This window comes from Fistularia commersonii, chromosome 27, assembly GCF_037954325.1.
Source record: "Fistularia commersonii isolate RoL2024-O1a breed Wild chromosome 27, RoL_Fcom_v1.0, whole genome shotgun sequence".
Lineage (NCBI taxonomy): Eukaryota > Metazoa > Chordata > Actinopteri > Syngnathiformes > Fistulariidae > Fistularia > Fistularia commersonii.
In genome coordinates this window covers 13,457,024-13,477,850 of record NC_141310.1, presented here as the reverse complement: position 1 = coordinate 13,477,850, position 20,827 = coordinate 13,457,024, and the positions used below count along the sequence as shown (strand labels likewise).

The 20,827-nt window shown below is 43.4% G+C and overlaps 1 protein-coding gene across 2 annotated transcripts; it reads left to right on the top strand.

Moving 5' to 3' along the window:
• Window positions 1–230: 230 nt before the first annotated feature.
• tars3 (threonyl-tRNA synthetase 3) lies at window positions 231–19,669 on the top strand. 2 transcript variants are annotated; one of them, XM_086174528.1, is made up of 19 exons: window positions 231–574; window positions 1,582–1,656; window positions 3,014–3,201; window positions 4,193–4,316; window positions 4,416–4,540; window positions 5,149–5,266; window positions 6,281–6,345; window positions 7,844–7,922; window positions 8,552–8,698; window positions 9,551–9,649; window positions 12,739–12,905; window positions 12,981–13,143; window positions 13,230–13,367; window positions 14,191–14,268; window positions 15,270–15,370; window positions 15,471–15,575; window positions 15,666–15,738; window positions 18,753–18,867; window positions 19,105–19,669. In XM_086174528.1, exons 1-19 carry the CDS (start codon window positions 263–265, stop codon window positions 19,251–19,253), a joined length of 2,421 nt encoding a protein of 806 aa, XP_086030654.1. In that variant the 5' UTR covers window positions 231–262; the 3' UTR covers window positions 19,254–19,669. The 2 variants fall into 2 exon arrangements, with proteins under 2 accessions (XP_086030654.1, XP_086030657.1); XM_086174531.1 differs by lacking the exon at window positions 1,582–1,656.
• Window positions 19,670–20,827: the final 1,158 nt, after the last annotated feature.

Below are 20,827 nucleotides of genomic sequence, written 5' to 3'. Positions count from 1 at the left end.
TTCAATTTAGCACATATTGTATAAACCTTATAACAAAAAATCGACTTTCATTTTCGAGTACGAACTTCCGTGTCATGTGACCCGCTAATTGAAAAAGCTTTGTTTAAACCAAATATATCAAAAACACCATGTTTCCTTTTTTTTAATGTATCGCACTTTTAATGTTTATCATTATTTTAAGTTATGTTTTTTTATTCGGGGTTCTATTTCAGCTTGATGTAACCGGAAGTATCGTCACACTGGTTCCGGTGGTCATTTAAAGATGGCGGACTGCCTGGCCGCACGCCTGGCTGCTCAGGAGGAGCAGATCCGCCTCCTCACCTCGGAGATTTCGTGTCTCCGGGACGGGCTGAGCCGCGGTGCGGACGCGGCCGGCCTCCCGGTGGTCTCCCCGGAGGTGGAGAACCTCAGGGCGGAGAACGAGAAGCTGAAGTACCGGCTCGTCCACCTCCGCAGGGGTCTGCGGGCGGAGTTGGAGCTGGAGGAGAAGGAGGGCAGGAGGAAGCACGGAGGAGACTCTGGAGGAAGAAAGCAGCAGGAAAAGGAGGTGCAGAAGAATAAAAGTGATAAAAAGGTAATCATGGAGGACAAAGACTTTGGCCGTCCCTTGAATTGACCAAAATAGATTTAGCATTACCGCATCCTACCTTATTCAATATTATGTTTATCAGGGTTTCCGTAGTGTCATTAAAAACCAAGAAAAGTCATTCAATTTTGCAAAATAGCATGAATACTTTTTATTTTTATTAATACTAGGCTATTTTACCATGATAATTCGAGTTCTGATTGGGATAGTGTGATGACTGACAAGCAGAACCCTTGAATTGGCTATGATTTATGGCCGGTGCATAAAGTTACAACACCAGAGTTGGAGACAAATGGAAACAAACTAAGAAATATTAACTCATAATCATATCTGAAGTTAAATCCATGTGACTCTTCAGTTCCATTGTCACTCAGAAGGTCATTTGTACAAATCTGCTACCGTGCGAAGTCTATTCCACATGTCAATGATTGATATAATTATACAGAAACCTCTCTGTAGTTGGACATGGGCGTTAAATTAGTGTGAAGTGGCATTAAAATGTATGAAATTAGATTAGCTGATACCTGCAGAAAACCTGTTTACACTATATTATACATATACCTTACCTATTACCATTTCATTTTTCTACCCACATAATGTTCACTGTTGCCTGCACAAGGCATTTCTTTTCATTTCTGCTATTTCTGCTTCTATTTTTTTATGAATATTTTTGTATTTTATATTCTAATGTATATATTTTTTCCATATCCTCATTTGACTATTCTTCTATTATTGCTATTTGCACACTTTTGTACCCTGCAACGCTGCTGTGACAATTGAATTCCCCTTTCGTCGGATCAATAAACTATCATTTCTGGATGCTTCAAAAAATAGTTTCATTAAAAATATATTTATATTTATTGCAAATAATGAGTTATCTCAGCATTATTAGGAAAACTAACCAATAAAAAAAAGACAAATGACCTGAAAAATAGGCAGGGAGAGCAGAATTTAAGTGGAACGTAGAAGATAACCGTACGTCTGTTCTCCTCCAGGCGTCCACTCCGGGCGTTGAGGGCAACAAGGACAAGAAGCGGGAGAAAGGAGCCGGAGATGGAGGCAGGAAGGAGGTGGTGCTGCTTCTTGTTGTGAAATCACCCCAAAAAATTCATGTATTTTCTCAAAAATATACATATAATATATCTATGTTAAGGCACAAGAGTCAAGATTTTTAATTGTTATTGTGCAGGCACAGTGACATTTTGCAATGAGAGATCCCGCCTGAAAATACTATGAAAATACTAACTAAAACTAAATAGCCAGACAAGTTATTTCCATACTGTGCAGTTTATATATATATATATATATATATATATATATATATATATATATATACACAAGTTCTGGAAGGGCCATCTCAGTCCCCACACCTGAATATTATTGAAAATCTGTGGTGTCCATGCACAGAAACCATCAAATCTGACTGAACTGGAGATGTTTTGTAAAGAAGAATGGTCAAAAGTACCTTCAACCAGAATCCAGACCCTCATTGGAAGCTATGGGAAGCGTTTAGAGGCTGTTATTTTTGCAAAAGGAGGATCTACTAAATATTGATGAAATTTTTCTGTTGGGGTGCCCAAATTTATGCACCTGTCTACTTTTTTTTAAATAATTATTGCTCACTTTCTGTAAATCCTATAAACTTCATCTCACTTCTCAAATATCACTACGTTTGTCTGCTATATGATATATTAAACTGAAATTGCTGAGACGAACAACCAATGTCTTATAAAGGAAAATCTTGAAAATGATCAGGGGTGCCCAAACTTTTTCATACCACTGTATATCTATGTTAAGACACAAGAGTCAAGATTTTTAATTGTTATTGTGCAGGCACAGTGACATTTTGCAATGAGAGCTCCCGCCTATGAGTATTTACAGGATGAAAATACTAACTAAAACTAAATAGCCAGACAAGTTATTTCCATATTGTGCAGTTTATATATATATGCTGCAGATGGCATGAAGGGTGATATGAATATGACTAAATTTGAAGCGCAGATGAAAATAACAAGGTATTGCCTCTGTGGAGGTCTGAGGGGGCGTTGTATAAGTGTGTGGCTGAGCAGGTAGAATTATTTTGTATTATTTTATTATTAATATTATTATTAATTATTATTAATAGAATATATAATAGTATATATATATATATATAGTGTGTTTACACAAGTTTGTTTACAGTTCTATAGTATGAATAGTTATAATAATAATAATAATAATAATAATAATAATAATAATAATATATATATATATATATATATTTATATATAGTTTCATTTTACCCAGAATTATTATTACTAGAACTAATCATACTAAAGAACTGTAAACACACTTGCTGTGCTTTGAATAAAAACAATTGTAGTGTGTTTGACTACATGATTCATGTTTTGGTCTTCCACGTTCCCCCATGTGACCCCACGCCCTCAGCCGAGGTCGCCGCCGGCCTTCGTGGCGCCGCGCCTCGGCCTGTACGAACGGCTGAAGAGGGAGAGCGATGCCCTGCTGGCCGACAGGGCGGCGGCGGGCGGGCCCATCGCCGTGGAACTCCCCGACGGGCGGCGGGTGGAGGGCCGGGCCTGGGTCACCACCCCCTACCAGCTGGCCTGCGGAATCAGGTTTGTTCCCTTCTTGCCGAACCGGTTGTTGTCATGGCAATGGAGGTTTCGGGGGGGGCGTTCACTTATGAGCTCGTATTTTTAAAACGTCCGCGCTGATGAGGTAAGTTTTTGGAGGCTTGACGCATGGTGTTCCCTTGCTGTTATGGAGAGCGTGGTACTTTGTGGCCCTTCGTTCCTGCTGTATTCAGCCTTTTGTGCATCTAGATTATTTATTTGACCTTCGCTTATTTTACCTTCTCAGGTCAGTGAGTAGCTCTAGGACGGGTATGTTTTTTTATTTTTTGGGTGATATTTAATGAAATGTTTACGTGGGATGTTTTCGTCGCTGTGCGTTTCACACAGATTATTGCTTTTTCAGTCATGAGCTTTGAAAAGTCATTTTCAGAAGGGAAAATAATAAAAACAGACCTGAGGTCTTCTATGTCACAGTACTGACCAACCAAGAATTTGTAACAGCCAGTGTAAAAAGTGAAGTTGCTCAGGTTTTTTGTGACGGGAAGCATCATTTGGGGAAAATAACTGACTAAATTTGATTTATTTAAATTAAAATCAAGTAAAGCCTGTATTTCATGTTTCATCAGTGTTTATAAATTCAAAATATTTTCCTTTTTTATCACATTTCTCAATATGTTAGGCCTTATACCTGAGTCTTTGGGGCATACAAGTCTTGCCCCCGGGCATCACCAGACCTCTGCACGCCACTGATTCTACTATTATATAATTTCCATTTTTACTGTAATATTACTTAATTTTCTGGGATGGCAGAGCTTCCATCATTTTATCTTAATTGGGTGTTTGGGTGCCACATGCTTTTATTTTGAAGTTGCCAGGAGAACAGTGTTTTCCAAACTTTCCAGAAAAATAAAGGCTGCCAGTCCTACAACCTCCCCAATCCCTGGATATGATAACAATAATAACAATTAAAAATGCATTTTAAGTGTTGGTCGCCCCCTCCCATCTCCCACCTGTGATTGTCTCTCTGTTCCAGTCAGGGTCTGGCAGACAACGCTGTGATTTCGCGGGTGAACGGTGAGCTGTGGGACCTGGACCGACCCCTGGAAAGGGACTGCACCCTGGAGGTCCTGCGCTTTGACAGCGAAGACGCACAGGCCGTTAGGACGATGCCCCCACTCCACCTCCTCATGCGCATGTTTATAACGCTGGGATTATGCATTTATTTAAACTCCACCTTCTTCCTCGTCCTCCTCCAGGTCTACTGGCACTCCAGCGCTCACATCCTGGGTGAGGCCATGGAGCAGTTTTACGGCGGCTGCTTGTGCTACGGACCCCCGATAGAGAACGGCTTCTACTACGACATGTTCCTGGATGGACAAAAGTAAGAACCCCCTTCCAACGTTTCTACACAAAAAAAAGTATCTCACATTGTCCCTTGTGAAGAAAGCCAATCAAAAACGTAGCGTTAACAGTGAGGAACATGGAGCTCAAGCTGTGAGGTTCTCAGTGAAGGACTTTGGGTTCAGGACAAAGTTGGGGACAAAGTAGATCATTGACATTGACTTGAAGCTTCTGTTTGTCGCATTTTTTAGCTTTGTTGATCTAAACGTACAAAAGAAAATCAGTTTTTGGACATTGCGAAAAGAAGTCCTCATACGAGGACTGTGTTTGCTACGCTAACATTGCCATGATGCTAGCAGCCTGTGCCTCGAATCACCTGAAGAACTGGTAATAAGTAAGTGGAACATGTAATGTCCTCCTGAGGGGACATTTAGAGTTTGCGAAAAAAGTCTGACTTAAATTGTTTTCGAAGCCAAGGAACTTTTAGTTGTGTACACCAGACATCTTCACTCCAAGTCTGGAGCATGAAGGTACCAAGCCGTCGTCCTCACACGAGGACCCGAGTGGGATCGAGCAGAAGTTGGCATCAGTTGTCCTCGTGTGAGGACGCCCACGGCTAATGGCGGCATACGTGAACGTTTCCCCTAGGGGAGTGTCCAGCACCGAGTTCGGGGAGCTGGAGTTGATGTGTAAGTCGGTGATGAAGGAGAAGCAGCCCTTCGAGCGTCTGGAGGTCACCAAGGAGACGCTGCTGGAGATGTTTAAGGTAGGAGATATTTTTACATTTTAAAAATGATGCGGTGGAGCAGTGGTTTGGGCTTCCACCTCACAGCTAGAAGGTCCCCTCTGTGAGGAGGCTCCAGGTTCCTACCACAGGCCAAACACCTGCAGGAGGTTCGTTGGAGACCCTACCCTGTACAGATGTGTGAATGTCGGTGATTGGCTGCCTCTTGCCCAATCACAGCAGAGATAGGCTCCAGCCCCCCAACTCTGAGTGTAGGATAAGTGGTTTTTTTTTTTTTTTTTTTGCATCATTAGTTTTTTTTGTCATGATGGAATAGCCATATTCTACCCAAAGAAGAAAAAAGAAAAGTACAAATAATAGTAAAATTAAACTAAAAGTCATTTCTTGAAATAAATACAAGATGAGATCTACTTTGCGAAACAAAGATACCCAGCATCGTCAACTCTCGCTCCGACCTTTGTGCCCACCCAAGATCTCATACCATTGGCTAAGTAGATCCATACTTGGCATGCTATTGGCTGATTGAGCATGTTGCTCCGTTCCTCATGCTGATTGGCTCATGGAGAGGACCAGCTGATCTCCTTGCAGGTTGTGTCCTGCATACAATGTCCTGGTCCACTTCGCTGCCGTTTGCGTAAGCATGAATACTGGCCATTTTGTGCTATTTAGTTTGTGGAAGTGTCTTTCATTTTTTACCATGCATCCTAAACGCCCAGCATTTTGGAACAGCTTGCGGGAGGTTGGTAAAGGGTTGAGTAAGGTTTTTTCAGGGTTAATATTTCTGAAAATACCATCAAAATAATCACGTCTTTACTCACTTTTCACGGGGGGGTCTCGGAATGTAACTCCCGCCAAAAGTGAGGGTACTTGTTACCCGCAAACAGATCCTGTATTCTGATGTCCGTGTTGTTAGAATCTCCTTTAAAAGCATGGAAAACATGGGGTTTCTGTTGAGCGTTCGCTTTTAGGAGGATCAGTGATGTGGACGCGAAGGAGTTTATGAACTGACACGCCGGTTTTCCCCTCCAACGCCAGTACAACAAGTTCAAGTGCCGCATCCTGAATGAAAAGGTCACCACCCCGACGACCACCGTCTACAGGCCAGTACCCGTCCACCACCGCATCTGAACTAAAGTACATTTTATTTAAGGCGCCTTACTGCACACGGACGTATACACAAAATACAGATTTAAACGAAAGCAAAAATAAAAACAAGAAACGTGGCAGAAATATATAAATAAACCTAAGTTAAAAAAATATATATAATAAATAAATTATTGTAAAATATAAGATTAACATTAAAATAATAAAATATCTTTCTCTAATGTAGGGGTGTCAAACTGAAATGCACAATGGGACAAAATTCAAAACTGGGACAAAGTCACGAGCCAACATCGATATTTATTGAAAAGAGACTTTTTCATATGGACCAAAACAAGTTTTGCTTGAAAACTGAATATAGAACAAGTAAAGCTTAATACTATTCAATATCTAACTTCATATTACGCACATATAAAATCCAAATTCAAAACCACATCAATAGCATTCATTTCTTTAATTAAAAATGAAATTCATTCGCAGTCTGAATTCAATTTCAACAATAACCTTTTTCCACCAGGCTAATAAGAAATGTAAAAATAAAATAACAATAATAAACCAGTTCACTCATCATAATATCCTTCAATGAAGGCAAAACCATTCAGGCGCATGTCTTGGAGTTGCAAGAAAAAGCATAAAGAAAAGGTTAATTATAGTTCAGTTTGTTACACACTGATCTACTCTACCTTTCTTTTCACCGTTTCTGGGAGGGCTAGCACGGTGCTAGTATTAGCATCGGGTCGCTATGACAACAGTCACCTGCAGAGCGTCCTGGGATTTGTGGTATTAGCGCTGTAGGCTAATAGCTCTGATAGTCATCTGGTATGGCTTCGTGGTCCAAATAGAATCACACTGCAGGCCAAATCTGACGCCTGGATACCTCAGAACGTGGAGCCGGTGTTTGGTGGAGAGAAGCGTGAGGTGCAGGAGACCCTGAACGCATCATGGCAACACGCTAAGATTGCAAACATAGATGCGAATGTAAAGAGTTACCGTATTTTTCGGACTATACGTCGCTCCGGATTATACGTCGCACCAGCCAAAAATGCATAATACGAAAAAAACATGCATAAGTCGCACTGGAGTATAAGTTGCATTTTGGGGGGGGGGGGGTTATTTAATAAAATACAACAACAAGAACAGACATGTCATTTAAAATTTTAATGACGAACAATTTAAAATAAAAATAGAATAAAGGCAACAACAGGCTGAACGATATGTTTACATTACATGACACAACTGAGAAAGTGCGTGGTATGTTAACATACTAACAGTTATTCCGATAACTATAGCATAAATAACATGATAAGAAGTTTACCAAAACCATCCGTGTCACTCCAAATACCCGGTAACTAAACTCCCATGAAATCTTCATCCTCGGTGTCACTTCTCATCAACTCCGCTAACTCCGGAGGTAGAAGATGCGGAGACTTATGGTCCGGAAAATACGGTAATATGTAGAACCGCTGAGAGTTTGGATGTCCTGGTGGATCCCCTCAGGTGCGGGCCGCTGATCGACCTGTGCAGAGGACCTCACGTCCGACACACCGGCAAGATCAAGGCCATGAAGATCTACAAGGTGTGTGTGTGTGTGTGTGTGTGTGTGTGGTAATTCATTAATTTTTGTCAGTTCTGTCTGGGTTCACTGAGGTGAAACTCCCAATATAAGCATGTATGTAGGCCATGTGATTGACAGGAGACCCATCCAGGTTAAACCCCGCCTCCCAACCCAAGGTCAACTCTGATTGGCTACATCCCTGTTTAATAGAATGGGAAAACACAATTTGTAATTATTTGGACATGAATATTTAAAGAACAAATAAGTATCAGTAGAAATCATGGATGCTTATACGCAGATATAAAAAACACTTAAACACTTTATAGCCTCCACTTGACACTTTATAGTTTTATTTGTATTTATTATTCTCCCCCCCCCCCTTTTTTTTTTACTGTTTATACAATTTCCTACTATTATTTATTATTGTTATGTTCTACTTGAAACTCTGGCACAACAATTTCCTTCTTATTCTTATATTGAAATTTGTTTAAAAACTTTTAGTTAAATATATGTGTGATGTGTTTGCCTGAACAGGCCAGCAGGGCATCAGACCAGGAAGACAGAAAAGGAACTAGAATAAACGGAGTTATAATTTGAAATCGTAAGTTTTCTCGCAAGATAACGAACGTCGTGCTTTTGCGGTGGTGCAGAACTCTGCGACGTACTGGGAGGGCCGCGCCGACATGGAGACCCTGCAGAGGATCTACGGGATCTCCTTCCCCGACCCCAAGATGCTGAAGGAGTGGGAACGTTTCCAGGAGGAAGCCAAGAACCGGGACCATCGCAAGATCGGAAAGGTAAGTTGGAGCAATTATTATTTTTTTGAATGGCCCCTGCACTTCAATTTACAAATTTAATTTGGCCCTGAAAGTTGTTCTTTTGCCAAAACTAATAAGACTCAATGCGAAAAGGAAGAATCACCATCCAGACCTGAACGTCTGCTGGCCGTCCTTGCAGTACCCAACTCCTGCCAACCCGAGGGCGCTGTGTCTCTTTTACCTGACCTACTCATATTATAAATATACAGCTCAAAAAAATAAAGGGAACACTTGAACAACACAATGTAACTCCAAGTCAATCCCACTTGTGTGAAATCATAGTGTCCACTCAGGAAGCAACACACATTCATTTGGACTTGTTTTAAGGACATTACATCAAAGTTGGATCAGCCTGGAGTTTGTTTTTACACTTTAATCTTGAGTGTGATTCCTAATCCAGACCTCCATGGGTTGATACAATTGATTTCCATGGATCATTTTTGTGTGATTTTGTTGTCAGCACATTCAACTGTGTAAAGAGCAAAGTATTTCATAAGAATATTTCATTCATTTAGATCTAGGATGTGTTTTTTAAGTGTTCCCTTTGTTTTTTTGAGCAGTGTATGACAATAAGTAATATAGTAATATAATAATTATAATACATAATTATTTTCTTGAATTCAAAAAATTAAACACCTGCAGCTTCAAAGAATATATCAATTTATAATGTGCATAAAAATACAAATTCCCTTCATTTTATTCAAAAATTAGTTAAATTATAGAAGTGTTAAATTGCTACCGGGTACTTTTTGTTCAATCGGCAAATAAAAAATAATTTCAAGAAAACGAGGACACTGAAGATGTTTTTTTTTTTTCTTCATGTTCTTCCAGGACCAGGAGCTGTTCTTCTTCCATGACCTGAGTCCCGGCAGCTGCTTCTTCATGCCGAGAGGCGCCTTCATCTACAACACCCTCACCGACTTCATCCGGGTACATTACATTACATTGCATTACATTACATTGCATTACATTACATTGCATTGCATTACATTACATTACATTACATTGCATTACATTACATTACATTACATTACATTTGGCAGACGCTTTTATCCAAAGCGACTTACAATAGAGGACATAAGGACTGCAAATAACACTTGCAAATACAAGATGCACAGGAAATATACAGAACAGTAAGCTGGGGTTATTTTTTATTTATATATATATATATATATATATATATATATATATATATATATATTTTTTTTTTTTTTTTTACGAGCCTCCGAAAATAAGATTTCTATTGTCCCGGGAATTAAACGAAAGATTTAATAAAATAACTCAATACAATTGATAAAATGAGAATTACTCGACAATTCAATTGAAATAATTAAATGATGAATATATTCTTTTCTTATAGTTTCCGTTTAATTCTGATAATAATAAGATGAGATGAGAACAACTTTATTTATCCCGAAGGAAATTGTTGTGCCAGAGTTTCAAGTAAAAATATAACAGTAATAGATAATAGCAGAAAGGAGGAAGAATAAGAAATACAATGAAATATAAATTGTCTTAACTGTTAACTACAAAGATTTGAAGATTCCCTGCGGCTGAGGGAAGAGGAATTAAAAAGTCTGATAGCCATAATGCAACATTGATTGTGGATGTTCTACTGAAATAATTCAATGCGTATTATTTTGAATTATTTTTATTCTTTTTTTGAGACGCGTGTTTTGCTTTTCATGGCTATTAGCACCCAGAAAGACGTTATATTTGACTGAAAACAGACGGACGGACGTTCTGAGGACGTTGCATTTTGGTCTGTGAACATCTGAATCGTCCGACGTCAACGCTCAATCGTTTATTGATTGGATATCGACCTCCGTGCTTTGATTAATCAGGATTATAAGATCTCCAGGCTGCCTGCAAACCCGTGACATTTTTCTGCAGGGCTTTGACAACACGGCCCACCAGGTCCAGAGGGCCCGGCGTGCAAGATCATGATCACATCACCGCGTAGGAGAGTCGTATTTACATTCCTGGACAACACACACACACACACACACACACACACACACAGTCATCGCTGCGGAGGATGTGACTCAGCAGTTGATGCCTCCCAGCCCGGTGTCATATTTGGAACGCAGAAATGGAGAACCTGCTCGACACCTTCTCCTTTCACGCTCGCCCTCCATCTTGTTTAAAATGCCTCCAGCTCTGCTGAAAGAAACCATGTCTGCTCAGAAGCATTGAGGAACCGAGGGTGGAAGTGAAGGTACCAGGATGGAACCGCGTCCCCCGGGGTGGAACAGGAAATAGAACATTGCTTCAAGACCGGAACCCTGGGGAGGTTTTAGTGCCCAAGACGGAAGTATCGTTCCCAGGGTGGAACCCAAAGTGGAACAGAGGTTTCAAGGGTGGAACTACAGATGGTACGCTGTGCCTGGGGTGGAACCTGAAATGGAAGAGAGGTCCCAAGGGTGGGACTGAGGGTTCCAGAGTGGATTAACGGATGGAAAATTCTGCTCAGGTTTGAACTCCGAGGAGGACATTGTGCCCAGAGTGGATCTGGGTGTCCCAGGTGGACCAAAGGATGGAACCTTGTTCCCAGGGTGGGACTGAGGATGGAACGTTGTTCCCAGGGTGGAACAAATGCTGGAACCTTGTTCCCGGGGTGGAACCCAAAGGTTGGAACCTTGTTCCCAGGGTGGACCAAAGGATGGAACCTTGTTCCCAGGGTGGACCAAAGGATGGAACCTTGTTCCCAGGGTGAACCAAAGGATGGAACCTTGTTCCCAGGGTGGAACAAATGATAGAACCTTGTTCCCAGGGTGGGACTGAGGATGGAACGTTGTTCCCAGGGTGGAACAAATGCTGGAACCTTGTTCCCGGGGTGGAACCCAAAGGTTGGAACCTTGTTCCCAGGGTGGACCAAAGGATGGAACCTTGTTCCCAGGGTGGACCAAAGGATGGAACCTTGCTCCCAGGGTGGACCAAAGGATGGAACCTTGTTCCCAGGGTGAACCAAAGGATGGAACCTTGTTCCCAGGGTGGAACAAATGATAGAACCTTGTTCCCAGGGTGGGACTGAGGATGGAACGTTGTTCCCAGGGTGAACCAAAGGATGGAACCTTGTTCCCAGGGTGGAACAAATGATAGAACCTTGTTCCCAGGGTGGGACTGAGGATGGAACGTTGTTCCCAGGGTGAACCAAAGGATGGAACCTTGTTCCCAGGGTGGAACAAATGATAGAACCTTGTTCCCAGGGTGGACCAAAGGATGGAACCTTGTTCCCAGGGTGAACCAAAGGATGGAACCTTGTTCCCAGGGTGGAACAAATGATAGAACCTTGTTCCCAGGGTGGGACTGAGGATGGAACGTTGTTCCCAGGGTGGACCAAAGGATGGAACCTTGTTCCCAGGGTGGGACTGAGGATGGAACGTTGTTCCCAGGGTGGACCAAAGGATGGAACCTTGTTCCCAGGGTGGAACAAATGATAGAACCTTGTTCCCAGGGTGGACCAAAGGATGGAACCTTGTTCCCAGGGTGAACCAAAGGATGGAACCTTGTTCCCAGGGTGGAACAAATGATAGAACCTTGTTCCCAGGGTGGGACTGAGGATGGAACGTTGTTCCCAGGGTGGACCAAAGGATGGAACCTTGTTCCCAGGGTGGGACTGAGGATGGAACGTTGTTCCCAGGGTGGACCAAAGGATGGAATGCCTTGTACTGAGCAAAGAGCATTGTGAAGAACTCAGGGTGAAACAGAGGTTTCCATGGTGGAACATTAGGCCCTGGGTGGAACTAAGGTTGGAACACTCCAAGGGTGGACCCGAGAGTCTCGGGGTGGATAGAGAACATTGTACCCCAGCGGGGACTGAGGAACCAAGGATCTCAAGATGGATCTGCATGTCCGTGAAGGTTCAGGTGGTCAAACCTGGCCTGACTTGGAAGCATGAGGTCCTTCGGTAGAACAAGAGTTGACAAGAGGGTCCCAGTGTGAGAAGGGCAAATGTTGGGACAACAGGTCTCTTCATGCCTTCAGGCTGACAGATGTGGGTTCTGCTGTCCTTGCAGGAAGAGTACTGGAGACGTGGCTTCCAGGAGGTAGCTTCTCCCAACATCTACAACAGCAAGCTGTGGGAGACGTCCGGCCACTGGCAGCACTACAGTGAGAACATGTTCTCCTTCCCCGTGGAGGACGACGTCTTTGCCCTCAAACCCATGAACTGTCCCGGACACTGGTGAGGGGAACCGCTTCTACTGTCTCCACAATCCTCTTGCAGATGTTTCTCCAACATTGGGTTCCTCCGTCCCAGCTTGATGTACGGCCACAGGCCTCGCTCCTGGAGGGAGCTTCCTCTGAGGCTGGCCGATTTCGGCGTGCTGCACAGGAACGAGCTGTCGGGAACTCTGACGGGGCTGACCAGGGTCCGCCGCTTCCAGCAGGACGACGCCCACATCTTCTGCACCATGGATCAGGTGCCTCCCAACGTTCCTCGTCTGGGCGGAGAGAGACGCCACGCTCTGCGGGAGTTTGTTCCTCAACCTTGTCCTTTCTCCTGCAGATCGAGTCGGAGATGAAGGGCTGCCTGGACTTCCTGCGCTGCGTCTACGACGTCTTCGGCTTCTCCTTCCAGCTCCACCTCTCCACCCGCCCGGAGAAGTTCCTAGGGGACATCGCCGTGTGGAACCAAGCCGAGAAGGTACAACGGGGAAAAAAAAAACACACATTTTTTTAAACATCCGATGTAACATTGTGTTACTGCGTGGTGACGGATTTCAAAATTTTCAATAAACATGCAGGAAACAGTTTAGCTAGTGCAACCTGGTGGATTTCAAAATAAAAGCTTGACTCCATAAAGCATGCAGGACATTAAGCTAGTGAGAGGTGAGGGGTTTCAAAATAAAAGCACATCATAAAACATGGGAAATTAAGCAAGTGAGAGGTGATAGATTTCAAAATAAAAGCACATTAAACATGCAGGAAATGAAGCTAGTGAGAGATGATGGGTTTCAAAATAAAAGCATGAGTTTTCATAAAATGTGGGAAATTAAGCTAGTGAGAGGTGATAATTTCAAAATAAAAGCATGAGTTTTCATAAAACGTGGGAAATGAAGCTAGTGAGAGGTGACGGGTTTCAAAATAAAAGCATGAGTTTTCATAAAACGTGGGAAATTAAACTAGTGAGAGGTGATAGATTTCAAAATAAAAGCACATTAAACATGCAGGAAATGAAGCTAGTGAGAGATGATAGATTTCAAAATAAAAGCATGAGTTTTCATAAAATGTGGGAAATTAAGCTGGAGTTGATAGATTTCAAAATAAAAGCATGAGTCTTCATAAAACGTGGGACATTTAGCTAGTGAGAGGTGATAGATTTCAAAATAAAAGCACATTAAACATGCAGGAAATGAAGCTAGTGAGAGGTGACGGGTTTCAAAATAAAAGCACGAGTTTTCATAAAACGTGGGAAATGAAGCTCGTGAGAGGTGACGGACCTCTGAGTGATGTTCCTCCTCCTTCAGCAACTGGAGAACAGCCTGAAGGAGTTCGGGGAGCCGTGGAAACTCAACCCCGGAGACGGAGCTTTTTACGGACCCAAGGTCAGTCACCGGTTCTCCACCCACCAGATAGGAAGTTCTATTTGTCCAACAGAACCGTCTCCGGACGTCCGGGAGTGGATTTGTTTTGGTTTGAGACGGACGTTTGTCTCTGTTAAGTGTGCAAATGAGAGGGTGAACGCTTGTATGGCTCTATATAATGTGTGAATGACAAGTTTTATGTGAATATTATGCATGAATATGACATTATATAAATATCAGTGTTTCCCAACCACTGTGAAAAATGCCTGATTGGTCCAAAAATAAAATTCAAAGCAAATAATGTCTTGGTACATCTATCCATGTGGGCAGCATGCAATGACCGGCAGAACAATAAAATGCTCTTCCACCAGATGGCGAGAGGTCAGAATCAGAAAAAAATTGATTTGGCCCTGAGAGGCAATTTGGAGGACACAAAGTGCATCAAAGTGAACATCAAAAAATAAAATTAGATAAGAAAAAAAATCTGAGTGTGTGTATGTATATATATATATATATATATATATATATATGAAGGTAGCTGGTGTGAGAGAGGAAGATACAGAGAATAGGGTTAGATGGAGAAAGTTGACTTGCTGTGGCGACCCCTGACGGGAAAAGCCGAAAGAAGAAGAAGATATATATATATCCAGTTGAACTTTTGTTATTGACCAAATACTTATTTTCCACCATAATTTGCACAACTTTTTAAACAAAATCAAGCAATGGGATTTCTGTATTTTTTTCCCCCCATTCTGTCTCATAGTTGAAGTGCACTGATGATGAAATGACAGGCCTCTCTCACCTTTTTGAGTGGAACTTGTACAATTGGTGGCAAACTAAATACTTTTTTGCCCCACTGAGTGCATGTATACATATAGATAGATAGATGGTTTCTGTGTTTTATAGTTTGAATGTACAAAATGTGAATAAAATGTCACCGCTTTTCCAAGTTTCCAAGTCGTTTTGTCAGAAACGAGTGGTCCTGACTCTGGTGACTCCTGACGCGTCTCCTGCTCCCTCAGATCGACATCAAGATCAAGGACGCCATCGGTCGGTACCACCAGTGCGCGACCATCCAGCTGGACTTCCAGCTGCCCATCCGCTTCGACCTGACCTTCGTGGGGTGAGTCCAGATTCCGGAGGGGATTCTCTGAACCCGTCGATCGGAAATAATAAAACAACAAACACGAAACCCTTCCCGGTTTCCGATGTCGCGTCCGCAGGAAGGACGGCGACGACAAGGCTCGGCCCGTCATCATCCACCGCGCCATCCTGGGCTCGGTGGAGCGGATGATCGCCATCCTCACGGAGAACTACGCGGGGAAATGGTGAGGAGCTCCGATTCTGAATCCTCGTGAACCTCTTCCGGGGACGGCGGCGTCGTGGTTCATGCTATCCGTTAAATCCTGGCTCCGCAGGCCTCTCTGGCTGTCGCCCCGGCAGGTGATGGTGGTGCCGGTCAACCCGTCCTGCGAGGAGTACGCCCGCAAGGTGAGACGCCACGCCACGGAAATCACCCTTTCTGTTTTGGACTCTTCGCTTAGCTTAGCGGTTAGCGGGCGCCGCAGCAACACGAGGAACATGATTCCTTGTCATGGTAACTGGACTTGTATTGCTTCACTTGAAGATGTTTCAGCCCTCTTCACAGAGGAGACTTCCCTTCTGATGACCTGTGGGGGGGTTTCCAAATATAACCACCAGGGTTTTGGGTACTTTGAGTTAGAGGAACAGCCAGAAGGAAAGGAAAGGTGGAGGAGACAGTGGTGAGATGGTCTACAAACACTGACGATGACCAAAAGACTGGAGGCAGAGCTGGAGGTTGCAGGGTTGAAGATGTCGAGGTTCTCTTTGGGAGTGAAGACATTGTGATCTATTGTGAGACCAGGGAACAGGTTGAGGAACATCTCAGGGAGAAGCAAGGAGCCCCTTCTTGTTCCCAGACTTGGTGGACAGGCTGACACATGAGGTTAGACAGGAAACTCCATGGACCATGATGTTTGCAGATGACATTGTGATCTGTAGTGAGAGCAGAGAACAGGTGGAGGAACATCTAGAGAGGTGGAGGTATGCTCTGGAAAGGAGAGGAATGAAGGTTAGTCACAGCAAGGCAGAATATATGTGTGTGGAGGAGAGGAACTCGGGTGGAACGGTGAAGCTACAGGGAGTGGAGATCAAGAAGGTAGAGGATTTCAGGTACTAGGGGTCAACAGTCCAGCACATAGGAGAGTGGGGAAAAGAGGTGAAGAGACGGGTTCAAACAAGTTGGAATGGGTGGAGAAAAGTGTCGGGGGTACGAAGAGATAGAAGAACATCAGCCAGAATGAAACAAAATGTAGAGGAGACACTGGTGAGATGGTCTACAAACACTGACAATGACCAAAAGACAGCAGGCAGAACTAGAGGTTGCAGAGATGAAGATGTGGAGCTTCTCTTTGGGAGTGACCAGGATGGAGAGGATCAGGAATGAGTCTATCAGAGGGACGGCACATGTTAGATGTTCTGGAGAGAAGGTCAGAGATGGTTGGGTCATGGACAGAGGAGGGAGAGTCAATATATTGGTAGACGGATGCTGGAATTGGACCAAAGAGGAGATTGATGGACGCAGTGAGAGAGGATATGAAGGAAGTTGGTGTGAGAGAGGAGGATCCAGAGAATAGGGTGAGATGAAGGTGGAGACCCCTGAAGGGAAAAGCCCAAAGGAGAAGAAGAGCCGCCAGAGTTGTGTGCGGGTCCAGGTTATGGTTACGTAAATGTAAGAGCTGATGAGAAGAAGCTAGGTCCAAGGGGTCGTCGTGCTCAGGGATGTCCTACATTGGGGACAAAGGGAACAACTTTTCTGGATCACCTGGACTGAAATGTGAAAATGGGATCACCTGGACTGAGGCTCAGGTTCTGGTTGTGGTGGTGGATCTTTCCTGGTTGTTGGGAGGGTGCAGAAGCTCCTGGTCCACCTTGGTGTTGATCCTGAAAGGTTGTGTCTGAGGCTCAGAGATGGTTTTTCTGTTTTCACAAAGACTCTCTGGCCAGAAGACGGACATTTCTGTCCTCCAATGAATGACCTTGTCCTTCAGGCGTAGGTGGGGCGCCGAGTCCGCAAGTGAGGAAATTCAAGTTCACTTGCTACCGCAAGAATTCACCATGACCTGGATGACCGAGAACCTCCTCAGACAGGAAAATGACGATGACCTAGCTTAGCCACGGCAGTTGGGTGAATTATTTAATAGCTCCCTTGCTGCCACACACACGCACACACACATCGATGTTGGCGTCAGGGAGGATCTCGTTTCAGTTCAACCCGTTTTTATTTTATCGCCGTTCCAAGATGGCCGACCTGTGGAGCCTCAGATGGCTTGTCGCTCCCGGCGGATCGCGATGATTACCGTATTTCTCGCACCGTAAGGGGCGCGTAAAATCCTTGCGTTCTCTCAAAAGCTGCGCTCAAACATCTGTCGATATGCTTTCGTGTGATTTTAGCGACCGAGCCGCTCCGCTTGATTGATTGTCAGACCGTTCCCACCTGACACGGGGCGTTAAAGTCGGTTCCACCGTTAGATGACGTTAGATAACTAATGATGTAGCGCCGGATTGCAACGTCATTCCAACCTCACACTAACTTCAAGTGTCCGCTATCGCTGGCAACCATAAACCAGAGAACAGCGTGTAATACGCTGACCTCCGCCACTTTTTGTTATAGCGGTACATACTGTGCTTCAACACCATATTACTGAGGAGATGGCACCTGGAAAGAGACATGCTTAGGAAGCGTGAATTCAAACTCGAGGCTATCGGTCACACAGTAGGTACAGAAATGGAGGAAGCAAGCAAGCAAATGAACTGCGGCGAGTAATGAAGAGCAAATAGAGTTTCTGAAGGAACAAAGCGAGATGGACACAGTTAGAGGACAAAATATAATAGTCAGTTAATGAATGAGTGAAAGACTTCCATAAAGTTCCACTAAACTATTTTGTTTTGCTTTATATACCGTATGTTTTATCGTGCGCCTTATAACAAGGTGCGCCTTATACTTGGAAAAATACGGTCGCTACTGTTTTACACCCTAGAAATGAGGCTAAAATTAAAAGAAAAAAACAAAATGATGTTAATAATAATAATAATAATAATAATAACCTTTATTTATACTTGTAAGACCACTGAGGTCTCCCTCATTTTCAGGGTCGACAAGTTTACAAGCAGAGCAGAGCACAACAATAAAATGAGGAGAAACAGGAGATAAACTAAAAACAGGTGAAAATGAGATTAAATTAAAGACAGTACGGAAGCAGTAGATAAAACTCGAAACAAGTAAAAATGAGATCAGATTAAAAGTACAAGGGCAGTGGATAAAGCTAAACACAAGTGCAATTGGCAGTACATAGATTTTTAACCAAATGTTTAAAAACAGCGGCAGAGGGGAGGGCATCTAATTTTACGTTACGTAAAGGTAATATTCTGCGGCGCTCAGAATCACAGAGCGTCCACCTCGGCGCTGTCTTCTACGCCGGCAGGTCTGCAAGCAGTTCACCGAAGCCGGCGTCATGGCGGACGCCGACCTCGACTCCGGCTGCCTCCTCAACAAGAAGATCCGCAATGCCCAGCTGGCGCAGTACAACTTCATCCTGGGTAAGAGCGAGCCGGGGCCGTCCTCCAAAGAGAACCGGCACCGAACAACCTCCATCAGCCGTTTGCACCGCTTGACGTCCAGCCCGTAACCTATTTTCGAGCGGATGAAGTGGGTCGATTGGACCGCATCGAGCCACGAGGCGTTCAAGCGCCGCGTTTGGAACCGGGTTTCTCACCGTCGGGCGCCTCGTTGCCGGTCTAGTGTCGAGCTGCCGTCTGGTGTGGTTGTCTCTGCAGTTGTCGGGGAGAAGGAGAAGGCCACCGACACCGTCAACGTCCGCACTCGGGACAACCGGGTGCACGGCGAGCTGCCGGCGTCCAGGGTGCTGGATCGCCTGACGCTGCTGCAGCAGGCCCGCTGCAGGAACGCCGAGGAGGAGTTCTGAGAAGAACACTTCCGTCTTCTGGGAGGCCGAGGTGTTAACACCTAAAGGGACACAAAAATAAACCAGATTAAATATTGAATCAGGTTGAGGAGAAGTTTGATTTCACTGGGACTGAAATATGCGCCAAAGGCAGCTGCTGGTTAGGAAAAACAAAATGCTCATTTTGAATGGAATGGGTGGCTTCTTCAACCCCTGGTGGTGAGACACAGAAGTGAAGCAGGAGGAAGAAACTTAAGGATGTTTGTTTTGAAGGGAAACACGAGTGTGTGTGTGTGTGAGTGTGTGAGAGAGATTCATGACCAAGGGGAAGTGACTGGATGTATCAGGAACGAGTCATTGTTTGAAGAAAGACTGAACTGCGAATGAGTTTCCTCGCGGTTGCCTTTTGAATGGAAATAAAGAACCCTTGAAGACGATGATTTTTTTTTTTTTTTTTGCACAAAACATCAGCAGACATTTGGTTTTTTTTTTACAAAGTGTAGCCCATATTTGTCTTTGTGTTTTAATGATAAACTGCCAGGGGGTCAGGAAACCCCTGCAGGGCTCCTAAAACCCCAGTTATATTGAAAGTGTTAGGAATTCACTGTCTTTGGTAGAATCTGTGCCCATGTAGAAAAGTGAATTCAGCCTTTAAGAACATTTTGAAAAAAAAAATAAATAAAAAAAAATAAGGGAGGACGTACACGAATGATGGTGCTGAAAGTTATATGTTAATAGCTGAAATAATAAAATAATAGCTTATAGTGGACTCCTGGCAAGATGACGCAGTAGATCAAACCACGTCCGGTGGTTTGGCATCTTTAGCCAACTCTAAACACAAATATTTTAACAGTTTCATGGCATCTTTTGACCCCAAAGCGACAGCTTGAAGACATTTTGAAGAAGCTGCTATCATTTGTGTGGTGCTGCACCCGTAGGCCTCAAAATAACCCCATATGAGCTGCTGTTACACAAACATGGGGGTGTGAATGGTTGCATGCAGATGGGGTGAACCCCAGCTCTCGCACGATGACAGCCGGGATGGTTTCTAGCCCACCCCTGACTGAAGGATAAGCCGTATAGATAAAAGAAGTAATGAAAATATAGATGAATTAATATGTGAATAAACACATTGCAAATTAATTGAAGTGTAGGAACAGTTGTTTAGATTCATATTGGGAGAAAGGAGCACTGTGTTATTTTAGGCCAATGTACACAACTTCATACGTGTAAATATGTGACCGATGACAATCTAGGAAATTGTAAATAAACATGGTTTTGTTTTTCAATCTGATAATAAAAAAGTGGGCGTGGCCACATGTGAAGGTTTGTTGTTTGATATGATGCATTCACGTCCCTTAAAAAATGTAGTAACGTGATGTATACAGCTCCGAGAAACTTGTTCATAAATCCCGGTTTGTTTTCAGTTTAATAAAAATGATTGTATTAATATTATATTGTAAGCAGTAACTACACCATCAACGATAAATTCCGCATTTCATTTGTCCATCGATTCATCCTTTTAATGCTTACCAACGAGGGAAAGGCGTATTCAAAAGGCTGTGAAGATTTTTGAGATCTATATTTGATTAAAA

Coding starts and splice junctions, on each gene's coding strand:
- tars3 (XM_086174528.1), top strand. CDS start 263: ATGGCGGACTGCCTGGCCGCACGCCTGGCTGCTCAGGAGGAGCAGATC. Junction 15,371..15,470: donor TTCGACCTGACCTTCGTGGG/GTGAGTCCAGAT, acceptor TCGCGTCCGCAG/GAAGGACGGCGACGACAAGG. Junction 15,739..18,752: donor GCGAGGAGTACGCCCGCAAG/GTGAGACGCCAC, acceptor CTACGCCGGCAG/GTCTGCAAGCAGTTCACCGA.